At 43.0% G+C, this 23,083-nt stretch overlaps 1 protein-coding gene across 7 annotated transcripts in view; it reads right to left on the reverse strand.

Moving 5' to 3' along the window:
• Positions 1-20,431, reverse strand: part of REPS2 (RALBP1 associated Eps domain containing 2) — a 233,760-nt gene extending 213,329 nt beyond the window's left edge. For all 7 annotated transcript variants that reach the window (XM_027095715.1, XM_027095714.1, XM_027095710.1 and 4 more), the window contains exon 1: positions 20,055-20,431. In XM_027095715.1, the coding sequence (XP_026951516.1) occupies positions 20,055-20,288 (234 nt within the window). In that variant the 5' untranslated portion in view covers positions 20,289-20,431. The remainder of the gene's footprint in view (positions 1-20,054) is intronic.
• Between the last annotated feature and the right edge of the window lie 2,652 nt (positions 20,432-23,083).

The raw sequence follows: 23,083 nt of genomic DNA on the forward strand, positions 1-23,083 counted from the left end.
GATTGAATGAATATTCCTACTGGATTGAACATACATGTTAACCTCCACTCTCACTCAAAACTCCACTAGAATAATAATATGAGACTTCTTTAAAAAGAAAAAAAAGGCTTAAACCTACAAGCCCAAGAGAAAGGGAAAGAAGAATAAAATCATAGTGGCTAGAAAACAGATGGACATATAGTGACTGCAGGAAGCGGAAAACAAAAAGGTCATTTCATAGAACTGACTCTGGGAAAGGACCCAACTCCCTCTGAGGTGGTAAATACAGCTAGAAGCAGGAATATAACAGTACTTCAAACCTAAGACACCAATATTTCAGGTAGCACTAATAAAACACAGCCAAATAAGATATGATATAATACTTTACCACTTAGCATTTATCTTAGACTTATTAAATGAGTTATTTTAGACTTAGATTTTTCATTTATTACTCATACATTCACAAAAAGGAAAATAAGCAAAATTAATTGTTCAAGGTTTCCCTAAAACTTCCTCACATTCAGAATAGGACTTTTGTCAATCTTTTTGACTAAGAGTGGTCAATGTCCCTATTTTGCACAGTGTTGTCCTCTGTGCCATCAATAGCATTCAGTGATGCAGTATTTCTTAAAAGAATCCACAAAAAGAAACTGGAACCATTAGTACTCAGCTTTGAAATTATGTAAAGCTAGACTATTTTTTTAATAAATTTATTTATTTGTTTGTTTATTTATTTACTTTTGGATGCTTTGGGTGTTCGTTGCTGTGCGCAGGCTTTGTCTAGTTATGGTGAGCGGGGCTACTCTTCATTGTGGTGCGCAGGCTTCTCATTGAGGTGGCTTCTCTTGCTGTGGAGCACGGGCTCTGGTGCGCAGGCTTCAGTAGTTGTGGCACGCGGGCTCAGTAGTTGTGGCGCACCGGCTCAGTAGTTGTGGCACATGGGCTCTAGAGCGCAGGCTCAGTAGTTGGGGCGCACGGGCTTAGTTACTCCGCAGCATGTGGGATCTTCCCGGACCAGGGCTCGAGCCTGTGTCCCCTGAACTGGTAGGTGGGTTCTTAACCACTGCACCACCAGGGAAGTCCAAAGCTAGACTATTTTTGACTCTTGCTTTCAGTTTGCTGCTAAACACTGAGGGAGCATCCAATTTACCACCTTTCTCACTATCCCCATCCCCATCTCCTACCCATTCAGTTCCTAAGAGTTAACAGTGCTCCAATCTAGACTCTAGTATCCTTTCCCAACCCACTAACACACAGTATGCAAGTTTTGATGAAATTTAAGACACCACCAATTGTGAAATGTCCTAAGTTTAAGTGGTGGGGGAAAGGGGAACATGTGCCTCAAAAATAAATAAAACAAATCAACAAAGTGTGGTACTGGTATAATGACAGAAATACAGATCAATGGAATAGAATGGACGGTCCAAACATAAACCCTTATATTTATGGTCAACTGATTTTGGACAAGGGTTCCAAAACCATGCCATGGGAAAAGAATGATGCTAGGACAACTTTGCAACAAATGATACTAGGACAACTGGAGAGCCATATACAAAAGAATGGGAGTTGAACCCCTACCTCATACCACATACAAAAATTAACTCAAAAGGGATCAAAGATCTAAATAAAAGAGCTAAAACTATAAAACTCTTCAAAGAAAACACGGGGGTAAATCTTTATGATCTTGGGATTAGGCAATGGTTTCTTAAATAAGATACCAAAAAAAGACGTAACAAAAGCAAAAAGTAAATAACCTCATCAAAATTTTTGAATTTTATGCTTCAAAGGACACCATCAAGAAAGTAAAAAGACAACCCACAGAATGGGAGAAATGTTTAGCAAGTCACTTATCTGACAGGAGACTTGTATCTAGAATATATAAAATACTGAGTTGTAAGAATTCTTTATAAAGACAAATGACCTAATTTAAAAACCAAGGACTTCCCTGGTGGTGCGGTGGTTAAGAATCCGCCTGCCAATGCAGGGGGACATAGGTTCAAGCCCTGATCCGGGAAGATCCCACATGCCGCAGAGCAACTAAGCCCGTGCGCCCCAATTACTGAGCCTGTGCTACAGAGCCCACAAGCCACAACTACTGAGCCTGCATGCCACAACTACTGAAGCCCGTGCGCCGAGAGCCTGTTCTCCGCAACAAGAGAAGCCACCGCAATGAGAAGCCTGCACTTCGCAACGAAGAGTAGCCCCCACTCGTCACAACTAGAGAAAGCCCTTGCGCAGCAACGGAGATCCCACACAGCCATAAATAAATAAATAAACAAACAAACAAAACAGTGGTGGTTTGAAAAAAATAAAAATAAATAAAAACGGGCAAAGGGCTTAGACATTTCTCTAAAGAAGATATACAAATGGCCAATAAGCATCTGGTATCATCAACATCATTAGTCACCAGTAGAATGCAAATTAAAACCACAATGAAATCCCATTTCTCATCCACGAGGATGGCTATAATCAAAAAGGCAGACAATAGCAAATGTTGGCAAAGATGTAGAGAAATTGAAATCCCTGTATATTGCTGGTGGGAATGTAAAATGGTACAGCACTTTGGGAAAGAGTCTGGCAGTTTCTCAAAAGACTGAACATGGAGTTACTGTGTGACCTAGCAATTCCACTCCTAGGTAATTAACCAAGAGAAATGAAAACATACATCCACACAAAAACTTGTACCAAAATGTTCACAGCAGCATTATTCATAATAACCAAACAGGAGAAATAACCCAAATGTCCATCAGCTGATGAATGGATAAATAAAATGTGGTATGTCCATACAATAGAATATTTCCGGGCCATAAAAAGTACTGGTACATGCTACAACATGGACGAACGCTGAAAACACTGGTGGCCTAGATATATTGGGATTGGAGGTGACTGTTAGTGGGTACAGGGTTTCTTTTTGGGGTGGTGAAAACATCCTGGAAACAGGGTGTGGAGAAAAGGGAACCCTCCCACACTGTTGGTGGTAATGTAAAAATTGGTACAGCCACTACAGAAAACAGTATGGAGGTTCCTTAAAAAACGAAAAATAGAGTTACCATATGATCCAGCAATCCCAGTCCTGGGCATATATACAGAAAAGATGAAAACTCTAATTCAAAAAGATACTTGCACCCCAATGTTCATAGCAGCACTATTTACAATAGCCAATACATGAAAGCAACCTAGATGTCCATCAAAAGAGGAATAGAGGACTTCCCTGGTGGTCCAGTAGGGTAAGACTCCACACTCCCAATGCAGGGGGCCCAGGTTCAATCCCTGGTCAGGGAACTAGATCCCACATGCATGCCGCAACTAAGAGTTCGCATGCCACAACTAAGAAGTCTGCATGCCGCAAATAAGACCCGGCACAGCCTAAATAAATAAATAACACTGACTCCTAGGTAAGATGAGGTATAGATCCAGATGTACAGAGCCTCCCACCAAATGAAATGGAATAAACAAAACTTCAAAAAAAAAAAGAAAGAAAGAGGAATAGATAAAGGAGATGTGGTTTATATATACAGTGGAATATTACTCAACCATAAAAAAGAATGAAATAATGCCATTTGCAGCAATATGGATGGACCTAGAGATTATCATACTAAGTGAAATAAGTCAGTCAGAGAAAGACAAATATCATATGACATCACTTATACATGGAATCTAAAAAAATAATATAAATGAACTTATTTATTACATCACTTATATGTGGAATCTAAAAAAATAATACAAATGAACTTATTTACAAAACAGAAACAGATTCACAGACACAGAAAACAAATGTATGGTTACCAAAGGGGAAAGGGGATAGGGAGGGATAAATTAGTTTGGAGTTAAAAGATACACACTACTATATATAAAATAGATAGGGAATTCCCTGGCAGTCCAGTGGTTAGGACTCCACGCTCTCGCTGCCAAGGGCCCAGGTTTAATCTCTGGTAGGATCCCACAACCTGCCAGACACAGCCAAAAAATAAAAGATAAAATAAAATAGATAAATAACAAGGATTTGCTGTATAGCACAGGTAACTATATTCAGAATCTTCTAATAATCTATAATGGAAAAAATTTGAAAAAGTATATAAATATACCTATAACTGAATCACTTTGCTGTACACCTGAAACACACCATTGCAAAGCAACTATACGTCAACAACAACAAAAAATATTCTGGAACTAGACAGTGAATATTCTAAAAACTGAATTGTATACTTTAAATGGGTAAGTTGTATGGTATGTGAATTACATCTCAATAAAGCTGTTATTTAAAAATTGGGGAAACGAGAAAAAGGAGAAAACATATTGCTTTAAAATAATTGCACGAATGTTCCCAAGTTGATTATGTTGAGTATGTTAAATCCAAAAGGATGAATGTAGAAGATACAATCTTTATCATACAGAGGATTTACTATATTGAAATAGCACAATCAGCGCAGGTGGTTTAGTGAGGATTACTAAAGTATCAAATGTTTATGTTGGCCGATAGCCCAAAAGTAGAAAGCAATATAGTTAGAAATAAATAGAGCTGGGGGAATTACAATTACTGACCTAATGAAGGAAACATATTAACTAGTAAAATGATAAAATTCATTACACTCCCTGATTTGGGAAGGGTTATGAATATCTGTTATGATAAAAACCAATATGGGTATAGAAAGAGCGCTGAAATCGAGTATATTTGAGATATGCCATAGCACAGGAAACTACGCTAGTAAAAACAGTAACAAGTGGAAGAGAGGAAAGTATAATACACACCAAAAGAGAACCTGTACATAAATCCCATCTGCTTTTATTATTCAATACAATCTCCCATTCTAGATGTAGAAGAATAAACAGCAGGGGTTGGCAAACTTCTTCGGTAAATACTCTAGGTCCTATGGGCTATATAGTGTCTGTGAGAACTACTCAGCCCTCCATTCTAGTGCGTATAGGCCACGGACAATACGTAAACATCTGAGTGTGGCTGTGTGCCAAGGAAACTTTGCTTACAGAAACTGAAATTTGAATTTCACGCAATTTGCATGTGTCATGAAACATTATTTTTATTTTTTCCCAACACTTTAAAAATTTACAAACCCTTCTTAGCTCATAAGCCATACAAAAAAATATAGGCAACAGGATGGATTTGGCCCATGGGCTGTGTTTGGCCATCCCCTGGCAGAAGAATGCTTTCAGTATCAGAAACACTTCAACACACTGGTAAGCAAGAAGGAGCAATCAAGTCTTACATAGCACAGTACTTACTCACCAGAAACCAAAAGGCATACTAATAAGTATGCCACATCTGGAAAACAGTGACAAAAACCTTTCAGAATGTTTATGGGAATTAAGTGAGTTAATACACAAAAAAAGTTCTAAGAATAGTACTGGGTACCCAGCAAGCCATTCACCAACTATTTCTGATATCATCAGCAAAAACATATTCATACTGACTCCAAGAGAAAATACAAAGGTAATGATTCCATTTCTGTAGTAGTACAATGCATATGAGAATTAGAGCAATAACTTTCAAGGCTAAAACTCCAAGCCATGGTATTTCTTGAGAGTCTAAAATTCTCAAAACTAGAGTAAACTTTATTTCAGCACTAGGAAGCTGTTATTTACATATAAGACAAATTTCTAGAAGGAAGGTGAGAGGATGACAAATGTTTGAGAGTTACCACTAAGAAATTGCCCAAAGGATTTTTTTCAAGTAAAATTCAGGATTAGGGTCAAGAGTCCATCCTTGGCTACACATGAAACCAATGCTAAAACCAGCAGAGGAAACTGACTTTCATCAAGAATCTGTTCCATTTAAGAACCTGCAAGAAATGAGTATTTGATCAACAGCTCAGAACTCATCTAGTCCACCTGACCATGTGCCACATTTGGATTTATAAGGACAAGGCACTTAGGAAGAACCATTTGTTGAAGAATGAGAGAATTATACTACGTGCCCCCCACTCAATCCTGTGTTGCACACCGTGTAGCATCAACAGAAAAAATAGAGAAGACATTTCCTTATCACCATGAGAGGTGGCTTCAATCATATTTACCTGACATGCAAAGAAAGACATAATTCACAATACAGAGCACCACTACCTGCCCTTTACAGATTAAATTGCATTTTGAGAGAGAAGAGCAAATCAATACTCATTTCTATTTCACAACCTTAAACAATGGAATGCTGACAAAGCACCCTGCTAAACATTCACCCAACCACCTGTCACCAACATCACCCTCGACACAAAAGGCTATTTTTATGTAGTACACTACTGAGGTAGGTAATATCCCATTGCCATGGCAACAAGTTTTCCAGAAGATATGCTAGCCCATGAAGAATGCAAAAAAAAAACCAAGCTATTTCTTTGCGTTTGAGTTTACTTTGCAGTATATGAGGAGGATTCTACGTCTTTTAACAGCCTTGGTTTGCTCAACAGGGCCTTGGTGAGTTTGAGCAATGCACAGAGAAATCCTGAGTCCGCGCGCACGTGCGTGCAGACAGACAGACAGACAGACAGACAGACACACACACACACACACACACACACACACACACACACACACAGCTATTTTGGGATGAGGAAGAATCCCTACAGGAATCCTATCCTTCAGGGAAAGAAAAAAGCCAAACTAACACGAGGCCATATCCCTAAATATTATAATACACTTTCCACTCCCCTGAACTAACTCATCTCCAGTTCTAGGGTGCCGTTCCCACCATGTGCAGCCAGTCCTCACAGAAGCTCCCAGAGGCTCCATGGCTGCATGTTTCCCGGTGCCCTGAACAAGAACAAACACTGCAACCGGTGGAAATGCCTGCCCCACTCTGATCGAAAAGCACCCACTCGTACACACCCCCATAGCCTCAAGGCCTCCCGGGAGAAGCGAGAAGAAGCCCTCTCAGCCCTCCTGGAGGGCAGGGCAGCAGGCCGGCCCATCGCGAGTGGACTCCCACTCTCCCCACACTGGCTGTGCCCCCTTCTCCCGAGGATCCAGGGCTCTGGGTCCCAGCCCAACCGGCACCCTGAGCTGGCTCTTCCTCCATCCGTCCCCCAGAGCCCCCTCCAGCCCCTCGGCCCACACTCTGCGCGAGAGGCCAGCCTCCGTGAGCTTCCACATGCAGGCTCCCATGCCTCCGGCCTCCAGCACGGCAGCCAGCAGGGGACAGAGCCAGTCACTTGTCCCTCAGCTCCCACCCCACGCCCTCCTGGCCACGGGGCTGCCAATGACCATGCCCTTCCAGACCACTGTTCCTGCAGGCGAAGTACCCTTCGCAGCCCTGACAGCAACATTCCCACCCCTGGCCCCTCAGAACCAGGGAGGCCGAGGCCGCCAGCCACCACTGCGCTCCACGCCTCCGCGCTCCCGCTCTCAGTCAACCTCTGGGCACACCACGCCTGAGGGACCCTGAGAACCCCAACTGCTGATGGCTTCCTTGGCCTCAAAGTTGAATCGGCCTGGCCCCGAGACTGTCCCATGTTCTGCTTCACCCTACCACAGAAGCACCTCAGAAACGGTCCAAACCCTACTCAGACACGTGCCCACATGATCACCGCTTCAAGCGAGAACTCCCACACTTAGACAGAACTGCCATGGAAGCAACAGCCTCTCCACTGAGAGGTCATCAGGAAACCCCCCTTTCTTTTTTAGTTTGCCTCTTTAACAAAGACGGAATTCCATAACACAACACTGTAAATTAACTATATTTCAATAAAATGAATTTTTAAAACTTTTTTTTAATTTAAAAATAAAAACAAAGACTGAATTCCAACCCAGATAATTCTTTAAAGGACTACTAGAAGTCACTTATCTACGTGACTGTGGACAAGTTACTGAACCTCTGCGCCTCTGTTTTGTTTTCTTCGAACTGAGGATGATAATACCTAACCTCGTGGCTTGGGTGTGAGAGTTAAATGACATGAGCGCTCTACAAGTTATAGGACAAGGCCAAGTACATGGTAATCAGTTAATAAATGGTAGCTGCTACCATGATTGTATATATGTAGACACCATATATCTACAACCAGAGTAGATTTTGCCCCAGGGGCATTTGGCAATGTGTGAAAACATTTTTGTGGTTTATTTTTTAAAGGTTGCTTCTCTTTTTTTATTTTTATTTTTTAATATTTATTTATTTGGCTGCGCCAGGTCTTAATTGCGCACATGGGATCTTCGTTGCGGCATGCGGGATCTTTCTGTTGTTCTTGTTGTGGCATGCGGGCTCTTAGCCGTGGCATGTGGGATCTGCTTCCCTGACCAGGGATCGAACCCAGGCCCGCTGCAACGGGAGCGTGGAGTCTTAGCCACTGGACCACCAGGGAAGTCCCTGGAAACATTTTGGTTGTAACAACTGGGGAAGGGACAGATACTAACATCTAGTGAGTAGAGCCCAGGGATGCTGCTAGACATCCTACAATGCATAGGACAGCTTCACTGTAAAGAATGATCTGGCCCAAAGTGTCAATAGTGCTGAGGTGGAGAAACCCTGATCTAGAACAAAGAATAAGTTAAAAGAAGCTAAACATCCACGTGCTAATTTCACTGCTTCACTTCCATTGCCATCTCTCAGTAATAGGACCATAAAACCACCAGAGCGTATGCAAAGGACAGGAGTTCAAACATTTTTAAATAATTTTAAAGAGAGCCTAAAAAAAAAACAAACTCAAAAGGCAAGCACATCAAACATCTCCTGGGGCAAAAAGCTGTTCGTGTATAATCATCTGTTTTTCACAAGGCTGACCCTGAACTAAGGGAGAAACAAAGAGATCACTGTATTAAATATGTTCTTTTGAAGGCATCAGGGGCAAACATTATGCATTTAAGAAAGCCTGCTTTGAAAAAAACAAACAATTCTTAATTGCTGGCATTTATGGGATTTACTTCAATTAGTCAGTAAATTAACACAGGTGAAACACTTAATTACCCCCAGGAGGCTGAACAAAAATATTTTTCTGTAAACTGAGGGCAAAGTGTTACAAATGAATTAAGTCAAAGCAAATATTTACTACTAGCCTAATATTAATAGCCTCTCCTGGTCCTGAATTAAATTATGAGGATAGCTGAGTTTCTCCAGTCTGTAAAAATCACTTTTTCCTATAAGTCCATGTTCTAGCCAGCCTCTGAAGTAGAGATAATAGTGGTAAATAAAACAGGCCCAATAGCCAGCTGGCGCGTGCTCCAGAGGGGCTCTCTGGAGTGAAGTGAGATTGAGAGGGCCAGACAGAAAGGTCAAGAGCAGAGAGGGTTCAGAGCTGGAACTGCAGCACGGACTTGAGGGTGAGGTCCTGGAGGAAGCAGCTGAGCATCCATTCACTCTGGGCTTCCTTCCCCCTTACAGGACAGACAGGGGAGGAGGGGGGAACAAGAGCCTTATGGAATCTCATTCCTGACCCAGACTTGCCAGCACTGCTGCTACCATTCTGACTTTGGAAACAATTAGCTACGTAGAACTGGAATTTCTAGACACCTCACAAGTCTTCCAAGCAGGGCTTCTTAACCACTTTTGTGCTTTGGACCCTCCTTGGGCAGCCTGCATTGACCTCTTCTCAGAATAAATTTAAATGCATAAAAGTAAACACTTAAAATACACAGGATTACTGTATAGCACAGGGAACTCTACTCAATGCTCTGTGGTGATCTAAATGGGAAGGAAATCCAAAAAAGAGGGGATATATGTATACGTAGAGCTGATTCACTTTGCTGTACAAAAGAAACTAACACAATATTGTAAAGCAACTATACTCTAACAAAAAATTTTTTTAAAATATACAGGATTATTGGGAATTGCCTGGCAGTCCAGTGGTTAGGACTCGGCACTCTCACTCACAGAGCCCAGGTTCGATCCCTGGTTGAGGAACTAAGATGCTGCAAGCCGAGCAGCGTGACCAAAAATAAAATACACAGGACTGTAAACAAAATATATTGAACTTCAGCTATCAAATATTTAAAAAAACAAGTTTGTGGTGGAAATACATGTGTTTATTAACACAATGATAAGATCAGCCAGTGTCTACAGCAGGGGTCCCCAACCCCCGGGTTCCTATTAGGAACCAGGCCACACAGCAGGTGAGTGGCCTGCAAGCAACTGAAGCTTCATCTGCTGCTCCCCGTCACTTGCATTACTGCCTGAGCCATCCCCCACCCACCCCCAGAAAAATTGTCTTCCACAAAACCAGTCCCTGGGGCTTCCCTGGTGGCGCAGTGGCTGAGAGTCCGCCTGCCAATGCAGGGGATACGGGTTCGTTCCCCTGTCCGGGAAGATCCCACATGCCGCGGAGCGGCTGGGCCCGTGAGCCATGGCCGCTGAGCCTGCGTGTCTGGAGCCTGTGCTCCGCAACGGGAGAGGCCACAACAGTGAGAGGCCACAACAGTGAGAGGCCCGCGTACCGCAAAAAAATAAATAAATAAAATTTAAAATAAAAGTTCTATTTCTATAAGTGATCAAGTCACAGGAATTGCTAATGCTACTGTGGTTTATTGCCTACAATGCATAATAGAAGGAAATGCTCAATATCAGTTAGGGGTCAGTAAAAAGAAAACTGTATTTTTTCCCCACATCTAAGTTCAAAGACCCCTGAGAGCTGGACCCAGGTTAAAAAGGCCTGCTTTATTCTGTGCAGGAGTGAGCATGCACAGCATTCACATCTGCTTTTCCACTTTTTTTCCCGCCTCCTACTAGTTAAGAGGAAAAACAAATTGTCTAAAGACTAAAATTGAAAATAATGCCTAAGAAGATATTTGCCAGTCCTACTTGGCATAAGAAAATGAATTATGCATGAAAATGTTTTTTTAAAGACAAAGAAATTTGACATGAGTGGCTGAGCAAAAACATATCTATTCTGACCCCCCAAAGCTAACCAGAATAATTTTCTGCTTCAGAAAACTCTGGAAGGCAAGTGTGGTAGAAAGATCCTAAGATGACCCCCCTTCCAAAAATTCTCACCTCCTGGTAATCTGTGCTTTTTTATAATCCTCTCCCCTTGAGTGCAGGCAGAACCGGTGACTTGCTTTGAACCAAGAGAATATGGCAAGGTGATGGGATGTCGCTCGTCTAAGGCGACTGGAGAAAGTGAATCTCCTGCTGGCCTTAAAGAAGCAAACAGTCATGTTGTGAACTGCCTATGGAGAGGGCCATGTGGCAGGGAACTGCGGGTGGCCTCTAGGAGCTGAGGGCTCCAGTCCTAAAATCACAAGGCACTGAATTCTACCAACAACCATGTGAGCTTAGAAGAGGTCCCCAGATGCAAAGAGGAAGGCCACCTGGCCAATGCCTTGATTTCAGCTTTGTGAAACCCTGAGCTGAAGACCCAGTTAAGCCATAGAAACAATTAGTAACAAATATGTGTTGTATTAAGCTGCAATTTACATTTCTGGAAATTCATTCCAGAGCAATAAATAACTAGTGCAGTAACCAAAAGACTGGGTGACCTACCATCCAAGTTTGCCTAGGACTGTCTTGGTTTGAAAACGGAAAGTACCATGCCCTAAGAAACAACTCAGTTCTGAGCAACCCAGGTTGGCTGGTTGCTGCTATGGTCTGAATATGTATGTCCTCCCAAAATTCCTATGTTGAAATCCTAATGCTCAGTGTGATAGTATTAGAAAGTGAGGCCTTTGGGAAGCGCTTAGGCCATGAGGGTGGAGCCCTCATGAATGGGATTACTGCCTTATAAAAGAGGCTCCAGAGAGATCCCTAGCCTTTCCCACCATGCGAGGACACAGTGAGAAGTCACGGGCTATGAACCGAGAAGGGAACTCTCACCAGAAGGCAACCACGCTGGCACCTTAGTCTTGGACTTCCAGCCTCAAAAACTGTCAGAAATAATTGTCTGTTGTCTATAAGCCACCCAGTCTGTAGTATTTTGTTATAGCAGCCAGAATGGACTAAGGCAGTCGCCCACTAATAGACGTGTACTGAATAATATAAATACAAAATACTAGACCCTTTGCCTATAGGAAACAAACAGAAAGTTTGAAAAAACCTGGAAAGGAACCAAACCCTCTTTTAAAAGTTACCAATAATTAGCAAAACAACTCAAGGGAATTCCCTGGCGGTCCAGTGGATAGGACTCCAGGCTTCCACTGCCAGGGAAGGGGGGGGGTGTCAATCCCCAATGGGGAACTAAGATCTCGTAAGCCGTGTGGCACAGCCTTTAAAAAAAAAACCTCAAGATTTCCTCAAAACCAATTTTCTATACCCTTAAAGTAGAGCATTCCCCAGTTATGCGTGGGAAACTAGGACAATGTTCAAATCCATCTTGTATTTCTAGTCTTCACGTTGTTTTTCAATCTCCCTATTGGTTGCCCCAGATGATTTATTTTAAATCAGTACTCAAAAATCATTACCTTAAAGACTGGCAATGGCTCAATGATATGAAACCATCATTCACTCTTTTTTTTTTTGCGGTACGTGGGCCTCTCACTGTTGTGGCCTCTCCCATTGCGGAGCACAGGCTCCGGACGCACAGGCTCAGCGGCCATGGCTCACGGGCCCAGCCGCTCTGCGGCATGTGGGATCTTCCCAGACCGGGGCACGAACCCGTGTCCCCCGTATCGGCAGGCGGACTCTTAACCACTGTGCCACCAGGGAAGCCCCCCATCATTCACTCTTGCCATTTAACCATAAGCCACAGGTATTAAACCCATGCATGTTCCCATCCCCTCTGACCATCCCCAGGTTCCCTCCTTAAAGATAAACCCTATGGAATCATATGATGTCTGAGACTTGCTTCAGGATAAAAGAGGGGGCAAGGAACAAGGTAGGAATGCAGATGGAATGGAACTGACCGAGTATTGATGGTTGTTGAGCAGGGGTGGCAAGTGCAGAGGAGTTTAATGTATTAGTCTGTTTGCTTGTTTCCATTTTTTAAAAAATTAGAAAAAAGCAAGCCTATGAAACCCTAATCAATTAACTGTCCTGTAACAGTATCAAGAATACCAGTGTGCTTTCTCTATCTATGAAGGCATTTTGAATGTTTGTACATGTTTAGAACAGTTCCCTAGTCATGTAACATTCTATATATATATATTTTAAAAAATGCCACCTACTTTCCATAAGCATAAAGGTCTCTACAGCCATTGGGACTTGCCTGGTGGCACAGTGGTTAAGAATCCGCCTGCCAATGCAGGGGACAAGGGTTCAAGCCCTGATCTGGGAAGATCCCACATGCCGTGGAACAACTAAGCCCGTGTGCCACAACTACTGAGCCTGCGCTCTAGAACCTGCGAGCCACAACTACTGAAGCCCACGTGCTGCAACTACTGAAGCCTGTGTGCCTACAGCCCGTGCTCCACAACAAAGAGAAGCCAAGGCAACGAGAAGCCCGCGCACCGCAACAAAGAGTAGCCCCTGCTCGCCGCAACTAGAGAAAGCCCGCACACAGCAACGAAGACCCAATGCAGCCAAAAATAAATAAAAATAAATAAATTTATTAATAAATAAATAAATGAGACATTGGAAGAGCAGGTAATGAAGATTTTTTAAAAAGAAACATAAATGAACTACAGCTACCTGTGTCAACAAGGGCGAACCTCAAAAACAAAAGAATGAGAGGAAAAGCAAGTTGCGGAAGGTTACAGAGTACTATACTCCTCCTTCTGAGTTGAAAAGCCATACAAAACAATTTATCATTTTAGTGACACATGTGTATATATATACATGTATGTACACACTATATATATATATATAGTGTATATATATATGTATATAGTGTATATATATATATACTATATATATATACACTATATATACACTATATACATATATATATATAGTGTATATATATATACATATATATATATATATATACACACACACATATAGCTATAATAAAAGTACAAAAACTTTTCAAATCATGCACACCAAATTCAGGACAGTAGTAACCTCTGAGGTGAGCAAGAAGGGGAATTGGACCAGAGAAGGGATCACAGGAAACTTTCACACTAACTGGGCTGTTTTACTTCTTATGCTGAGTAGTGGGTACACACTTATTGTTGGGTAGTCCTCTAGTTTTACACACCAGAAATATTTTTTATAAGAGTTATTAACAAGGTACTATTAGCAAATGTCCTCCTTTTAACCAGACAATGGTATGACTCTGGAACTTCCTTTATCTGCTGGCATTCATTCTCTTTTACAAAAAAAGAACACTCTTTATCTCAAAAGCACATATTCCAAGTTACCCTTTTAGCATGTTGGCCTCTATCTCCCTAAAGCATATGCTACAAAGGGATATGATATAAAGATGTAAAAACAGAAAACTGTTTCATTTGCATTAAAAAAATAGTTCTGGCTAATAATCCAACAACTGGAAAAAGTTCACAAGAATTTTGTCTTTTGCCTATAGTTGTTTTTAACGATTAAACAGTTGCGTCAAAGAATTACAAGAAAACCCTTAAATATGAGTTCTTCCCAAAGGTGAGTCCGTGCGCAGGAATTTTTAAAATATCCTCTACTTCTCCTAGCTTTGTTTTACTTCTTTTCCTCAATCAAAGCCACTCAAACAATCAGACATTACTTACTGGCTTTTTTCCCATTCAATGATTTCCCCTGATAATACGAAATCAACAGTGTTTCATAACTATTTCCCTTAAAGTCTAAGAGTTAACTGTCAAGTCAGCGAAAGACAAATAACGTATGTATGATCTCACTTTTATGTGGAATCTAAAAACAAACAAACCAACAAAAAACTGGAACTCATAGATACAGAGAACAGATTAGTAGTTGCCAGAGGTGGGGGTGAGTGAAATGGGTGAAGGTGGTCAAAAGGCACAAACTTCCACTTATCGGACCTCCCTGGTGGTCCAGTTAGTAAGACTCCGCCCTCCCAATGCAGGGGGCCCGGGTTCGATCCCTGGTTGGAGAACTAGATCCCACATGCATGCCCCAAATAAGAAGTCCACATGCCACAGCTGAAGATGCCGCATGCTGCAACAAAGGATCCTACATGCTGCAATGAAGATCCCGCATGCCGAAACTAAGACCTGGCACAGCCAAAATAAATAAATATTTTAAAAAAAAACTTCCAGTTATAAAATAAGTAAGTCCTGGGGATGTCATGTATAGCATGGTGACTAAAATTGATAATACCGTATTATGTCTGTGAAAGATGTTGAAAGTAAATCATAAAAGTTCTCATCACAAGAGAGAAATTTTTGTTAACTATGTTTGCTGATGGATATCAGCTAGACTTACTGTGATGATCATTTCGCAACACATACAAATATTGAATCATTATGTTATATACCTGAAACTAATACATCATATGTCAATTATATCTCAATAAAAAATATTATCTGAAAACAGTTAACCATATAAAAATGAAAACTGGGGGCTTCCCTGGTGGCACAGTGGTTGAGAGTCCGCCTGCCGATGCAGGGGACACAGGTTCGTGCCCCAGTCCGGGAGGATCCCACATGCCACGGAGCGGCTAGGCCCGTGAGCCATGGCCGCTGAGCCTGCGCGTCCGGAGCCTGTGCATTCTCAAAGACTAAGACACCATCCTGAAAGACAGATATTATAAAGGAGTCTATATAGTTTGTTAATTCATTACATCAAGCAGAAAACTTGCCAGTTTAAGGTAGATACTTTTGTTCTAGCTGTTATATTTTCTTACTCAAACCCTACAAAATAAAAACATTTGCACTGCGGGACTTCCTTGGCGGTCCAGTGGTCAGGACTCAGCACTTTCACTGCCAAGAGCCCGGGTTCGATCCCTGGTCAGGGAACTAAGATCCCACAAGCCCTGTGGCAAGCACGCAAGAAATAAATAAATAAATAAAACATCTGCTTTGGAATGTAAGCTCTGTGAGGACAGGGGTTTGTGTTTGATTCACAGCTGTAACCTCAACATCTAGAACAGTGCCTGATGCACAAAAGAAACCAGATACCTCAAATACACATCCAACCCAAGTCTATGCATTCTAGTAAAATGCTGGCCTTTCAATACCAATGAAATACTTCACAACCTGGGAAACCAATCACTCTAACATCTATAGCTCTTTGTCTTGAAGTATTAAACAAAAACTATTTACCTGTTTCTCAGACATCCATATTTACTTTTTCTAATTTCAGTGTTTTACTCTAACATTTTTGTACCTAGTACTAGAATCCTGTTTTAAAATAAATCATGACTTCCCTGGTGGCACAGTGGTTGGGAATCCGCCTGCCAATGCAGGGAACACAGGTTCGAGCCCTGGTCCGGGAAGATCCCACATGCCACGGAGCAACTAAGCCCGTGAGCCACAACGACTAAGCCCACGTGCCACAACTAGTGGAGCCCATGCACCTAGAGCCCATGCTCCGTAACAGGAGAAGCCACCGCGATGAGAAGCCCACACACCACAACGAAGAGTAGCCCCACTTCGCTGCAACTAGAGAAAGCCCACGCGCAGCAACGAAGACCCAACACAGCCATAAATAAATAAGTAAATAATAAAATTTATTACAAAATAATAAAATAAAATACATCAACACCTCTCTATAAAGAGACCGAAACGCCTTTCAAAATAAGCTATTATGATGCACTAAAATATAATCCAAGACAGAAAATAAGCATATGGAAAGATCCTAAACATCATATGTCTCTAGGGAATTGCAAATTACATCAACAAGATACCACTATATACCTATGAGAATGGTGAAAATCTAGAACACTGACAACACCACATGTTGATAAGGATATAGAGCAAGAGGACCTCTCATTCATTCCGGGGGGGGATTGCAAATGGTACAGCCACTCTGGAAGACAGCTTGGCAGTTTCTTACAAAACTAAACTCACTCCTACCATATGATCCAACAATCACACTTACTGGTATCTACCCAAAGGGGTTGAAAACTTAAATGCACACAGATGCTTACAGCAACTGTATCCATAACTGCCAAAACTTGAAAGCAAGCAAAATGTCCTCCAGTATGTGAATGGATAAATTGTGGTACATCCAGACAATGGAATATTATTCAGCACTAAAAGAAATAAGCCATCAAGCTATGAAAAAACATGGAGGAATCTTAAGTGCATACTACTAAATGAAAGAAGCCAATCTGAAAAGATTACATACTGTGTGATTCCAACTATACGACATTTTGGAAAAAGGCAAAACTCTGGAAACAGTAAAAAAGATCAGTGGTTGCCAGGGTTTGGGAGTAAGAATAAGGGATGAATAAGTAGGGCACAGAGGATTTTTAGGGCAGTGAAACTACTCTGTATGATACTACAATGATGGATACATGTCATTATACATTTGTCCAAAACCAAAGAATGTACATCACCAAGAATGAACCATAATGTAAACTATGGACTCTGGGTGATTACGATATACCAATGCAGGTTCACCAATTGTAAAAAATGTACCCCTCTGGTGGGGTGTTGATAATGGGGGAGGCTGGGCATGTGTGGGGCAGGGTGTATATGGGAACTCTGTGTACCTTCCCCTCAATTTTGCTGTGAACCTAAAACTGGTCTGAAAAGATAAAGTCTATTAAAAATATATATATATGTATTTCAACTGAAAACAAAATCCCTAAGATAACTCACTTCCATAACAAAGTAATAGGTATAGTGGTTTATTTTTATTCCAAGGAGGAGACAAAGTAAAGTATTTTTATAGAACATTTGCTTCAGGTAAGATTTTCAACCTTCCTGGAACATTATGGTAATCTTAACTGTATGCTTATTAAAAAGAAAAAAAAATCTGTTACCATAGAAACTACCAGGGCTAGTTAATGACTCCATGACTTGGGCAGTTATACCTGTTGGGTCACTTAATTAAACTTACAGGTTCCTGTTTAACAGAGAAAGGCTAAAAACATCTACATCTGTTTAAAGAAAGGCTACAACACTCATGGGGTAGTGCAAATCAGGATAAATGGAGTGCACATGTGTACTGGGAGTACACACACCCAGACACACCACACCACACACCACCAAAGTGGTCAGTAAAAATTAGGTGGCTGCCGGCTGCTGGCTTTGGTTTGAATCTCTTCTGATTACATTTCTCTGTCCAGGATGACTTTGATGTTCATGTCCACCTGTACGAAGAATATTGGGTTACTGCACTGCGTTAAGTTAATGGGGAAGGATATATTTTGTTTTGCTGGGCTGAATAAGGGAGCTTTAAAGCTCTGAGAGATTTACTACAAGCAATATTCTAGGGATGTCCCCTTTTGCCAGCATCTTTTGCAAGCAGGTTTCAACTAGATATCAAGAATATAATCTCATCCATACAATGGCACTGTGCCTTGAGTTCTTTTTAAATCTTAAACACCTCAAGGGAGCATAAGTTCTAACACCAGGAAAGCCCCCTCCCCAAGTCCGTAGGAGAAGTCAACCAACATAATTCATATTTAATATGCCCACCATCTCTTATCACACTCCATATATTACTGACAACAAAATAAGCCTTAACAGGTGCCCAGCTGTCACTTACTTGCTGTGTGGCCTCAGTCACTTACTCCTCTTTCAGTTGTGAAATAGCAACAGCATTTAATAAATTTATTATGCTTGGGAGTATTCTGAGGGCCTCATGTAATAGCTGTGGTTTGTGTTTTAAAATATTGACTTTTCCTCTACCTGGTCTAGCTTAACTGCTCAACAGCAGAGGCTGAACTGTCTCCATAGCAAGGACTTCTTAAGGGACAAACAGCCATGTTAAGGTCTGTGAATACTAATTATATTTTCAGAAATCTTGAATTCTGAAAAGTGAGAGATTACAGGGTGGCTACAGTTATGCTCACAAACAGACAGAATGTATGCATGCCCCAGAAGTATAAAATGCAGTCAAGTGATTAAAAAAAGTCTACACACACAATGATATTATAAGTGAACCATAAAACCCTCAATACTCCTTTGGAACTGGATTTTAAAATACCACTCCCCACTTGAAATATACAACTGATGTTAACGTTCATACCGACTCCAGCTTTTAAGAAAAGGTTCATTTCACATTTGGGGCCTGATATTAAGAATCACCAGGCTTCCCTGGTAGTTCAGTAGTTAAGAATCCGCCTGCCAATGCAAGGGACACAGGTTCGAGCCCTGGTCTGGGAAGATCCCACATGCCGCGCAGCAACTAAGCCCGTGCGCCACAACTACTGAGCCTGCGCTCTACAGCCCGTGAGCCACAACTACTAAGCCCATGCTCCACAATTACTGAAGCCCGAGTGCCTAGAGCCGATGCTCTGCAACGAAGAGTAGCCCCCGCTCACAGCAACTACAGAAAGCCCGCATGCAGCAACAAAGACCCAATGCACCCAAAAATAATTTTTTAATAGTCATTAATTCTAAAAAAAAAAAAGAAAAGGAAAGCACAAAACAAAAACAGTATCTACTGCGCATCATCCGCCTCCTTTTTCAGGTACGGAGCAGCCAAAAGGATGTAGCTATGACACAATTACTTTGTAATTCTATTTCAAGTCCAAATAATGATAAGATGGGAAACTACAACTGTCCCCCACAGTGGACGTCTGGGGTCACCTCTAGCCCTAAATAGGGAGCTTGTCTCTGCCTTGACAGACGTCCTCTTGCAGCCCTGTGTCCCTGTTCTGCAATTTGTCATTAGGCTTTCCAGTTTAATGCTAATATGCAGAAATATGTTACTGGGCAAATATATATAGTAGATACGTATATATTACAAGTAGTATATAAAGCGGACAACATTCAGTGGTGGGCCCCCGGCCCTACAAACACACACCCTTCAAGTTCCAATCCTGCAAGCGCCCACCCACCCAGGAGAGGGAAGGGCAGGAGCCTCGAGCAGAGGTTAAGCCAGACATCAGCCAAAACAAACACCACTTCCAGAACAAGGCAAACTTTGGGTCTGGGCGGCTGCAGAGCCCCAGAAACGGCCGGGGAGGGGAGGGAGTGTCCGTCAGCCTCAGGGGAGGAAGATGAGGAGCGCACCCAGCACTGCTGAGCTGCGGAGGAGGCTGGTGTCCCCTGGGGGACAAGGGCGTCGCCGCCATTCCCGGCTGCGAAGCCCCTCTCCGCAACCTGGCCAAGGCCTCCGGGTGCCTGTCGGCAGCCCTGTCGCCCCACCCCGCCCCCTGTCCCCGTAGAAATGGTCCCCACAGACCCACAGGGGCAGGGGCGCGGGGACCTACCTGGTGCAGCGTCTCGGCGGGCAGCTGCGACGCCCGGAACAGGTCGGCCACGGGGCCCGAGGCTGCGGTGGCCGCGCCGGGGGCGGCCCTGGCGGCCTCAGGGGGCCCGGACCCGGGGCCCCCGCCTGCGGCGCCGGCGCAGCGCGCGAAGAGCTCAGAGTAGCACTGCTGCTCGCCCTCGCTCAGCAGCAGCGGCGGTCCAGAGCCGCAGCCCCCGCTTGCTGCCGCCTCCATAGAGCCTGAAAGGGGGCCCAGCGGAGCACCGTCCCCGGTTGAGGCGCCGCCGCCTTCACCACAGCCTCCACCGCTTCAGCCTCGGCCTTGGCCGCCACCGCCCCGACGCTCCGCAGCTGCCGCGCGGCCGCTTCCTCCCGGCGCGCGCCTGCCCCGCCCCCGGACTTGAATGTTGTGCCTCCGCCGCGCGGCACATGGAGACAGGCGCGGCGCGGACCAATCACGGCCTGGGATCGCACCCCGGCCCCGCCCCTCCCCGCCCCGCCCCGTGCGCGCCGGGCCAGGTAAGTAACTCTGCGCGCCTCCCGCCTTACCGACGGTCACCTGCTCAGCCCGCGCTGCAGAGTCTAGAGGGCAGGAGCCAGCGCTGTTCCGCGTCCACCCTGCGCGAGAGGGGCATCTTTGGCCCTTCTCCCCGGCCGGGAAGGGGAACATCTAGACCCACCTGCAGAATGGTGCTTTTCATGGGGCGGGAAAGGCTGTGGTGTTTTCTCCCTAGGACGCTGGAGCAAGTGTAGTGCCCACGACACGCCGTGCCCTTCCCAGAAAGGGACGAGGCATGGGAAATTAGGCTTCGCTTTTTCCATGACAGTACCCCTTATGTCCTGAAAAGCTGGAGGGCAGAGATCTCCATACGAACCAGGGTCCCATTGACTCCTATAGTGTTCTAGGTGGCGACGGGGTTAGGCCACTTTCTCAGGCAAGGCTCAAACCTGGAGTTGAGCCTTAAAAAGGAATAACATCGGTTAGTGTTAAATACTAGAGTAATAGGAGTGAAAAGGGCCCTGGGAAGAATTGCATGTGTATATGCATTAAACCTGGCTGGGAAACACTAACCCAAGCGAAAAAAATCAGTCCAGGGTTAAACACTAAACACTGGATAGATAGATAGATAGATAGAGATATATCTTTCACCCCAAATAGTGTTATTTTAATTAAAAACAAAACAAAAACCATCTCAGGAAATAGCACTGATGATAACAAATATACTTTGGTATTTTGATCAACTAAAATAAGGACCAAGGACAGGAAGAGAGGAAAAGAAAAAGGAAGGTAAAGACAGGGGGAAGGGGAAAAGTGAAGAGAGATACACAAGAAGAAAAAATATGTCAATTCATAATTGATAGCCAAAGTAATATTTCCCATTTGGAATCTGTAAAAAATGAAATAGAGAAAGAGAATCCCCAAAATCACTAAGATTTCCTTATACCATTTTTTGCTTCAGACCTGCCAGGAGAGAATTAAGACAGCGGTAGGTTTGGAGAGAAGAGTACCAAAAGAATAGGTAAGTTAAGGAACAGCAAAGACTAACTTAGTTGGGGAATTTCCACTTCAAAATCCCACCACCATATTGTATTTTCCACAACTGTTAAACCTTCTCAGGAAAACTGGAAGCCAAGGGATCATGTTTATTCTTTTCCTACCTTTCCCTTTGTGGTCAGACTTCCCTGAGAATGGCCCACCATTCTAACAAAGGTGAGAAAGGGACCCATGCCCCGTGATAAACGCCAAACCCCACTTTTCCCTGTGACTCCTGCAAAAAGAAATGTGAGATATAACAATCCCTAACATTCATATAGTTCGTACTACGATGTCTATTTAAGCCTCATAGTACCTCTCTGAGGTAGGCTGGTTTCCCATTTTAATCTCCATTTTGCAGATGAGAAAATGGATGCAAAGATGGTGTGATTTGCCCAGCTGAATACTAGATTCCGAGCTGATCTTTGTTACTCAAGTCAGTTTAATAAATTTGACAGATACTTATCAAGCACTGCAGAGATGGGTAGGAGGTCTCACAGCTGTGCCTATCAATCCATCAGTCAACCCTTATGGGTAGATGAAGAAGTATTAACTCTCTTCCTACTGGAGTACTGTGAGAGATTTAAAAAAAAAAAAAAAGATGTGTTGCCGCCTCACTGGAAAAGACAAAACTAACACAACAAATAAAAACAAACAATAAAAGACAATATATAATTAAGTGCTAAACTGTGTACCCCAGGCTAAGTGCTGTGGGAGTTTAGAGAAAAGAGAAAATCTATGAGCCAGAGCTCAACCAGGAAGGCTTGACGGAGGGGGCTCAAGATGGTTGTTGACTAATGGCTGGGTTGGGGAGGTGAAAGGACAGGAGAGGGAGGAGTCCCAGAGACTTGGCGTCCAGGAAGTGAGGAGTGAGAAATGCAGGTGGGGCCAGGAGGGAGGGGCAGCCTCTGATGCGCTGTGACAAGCCCGAAGGAAGCTGCTCCATGAAGGAGGAGAGGCACAGCCAGAAGTGACCCAACAGCAGCAACATTTTAACCCAGGACACAGGAGGAAAAAATGGCATTTTTTAAATGTTTTAGTATCTAAGGAATGCCAAGTACTGGTCTTTATTTCTACAACAGTTTTCTGAATAGAAGAAATAGTTATCAAACTGCAAAATAAACACAGATAAGAATGTAGAAACTAGAAACACTGATAGCCCTTTAAGGCTGAAGGTAAACAAGAACATTTTAGAAGAGAATTTCTTTATCCTTTTTGCAGTTCTAAACCTACACACGAGGACTTCCCTGGTGGTCCAGTGTGTAAGACTCCGTGCTCCCGATGCAGGGGGCTGGGTTCGATCCCTCATAGGGAGAATTCTATTTGGCTTCTCTGAGCTTCAGAATTGGCATGAGTGATACTGAGATACTTTAGATTATATCTCAAAGATTGGTGAACTTTAAAAAGTACTTACTGAGGGACTGACCAATGTAAACACTAAACAATCACTTGTTCGGCAGATTTTAACTTTTTTTTTTCTAGAAGTGAAGAAAGGT

Source organism: Aethalodelphis obliquidens, unplaced genomic scaffold (assembly GCF_003676395.1).
Source record: "Aethalodelphis obliquidens isolate GAN/ISIS:26980383/991018 unplaced genomic scaffold, ASM367639v1 scaffold94, whole genome shotgun sequence".
Lineage (NCBI taxonomy): Eukaryota > Metazoa > Chordata > Mammalia > Artiodactyla > Delphinidae > Aethalodelphis > Aethalodelphis obliquidens.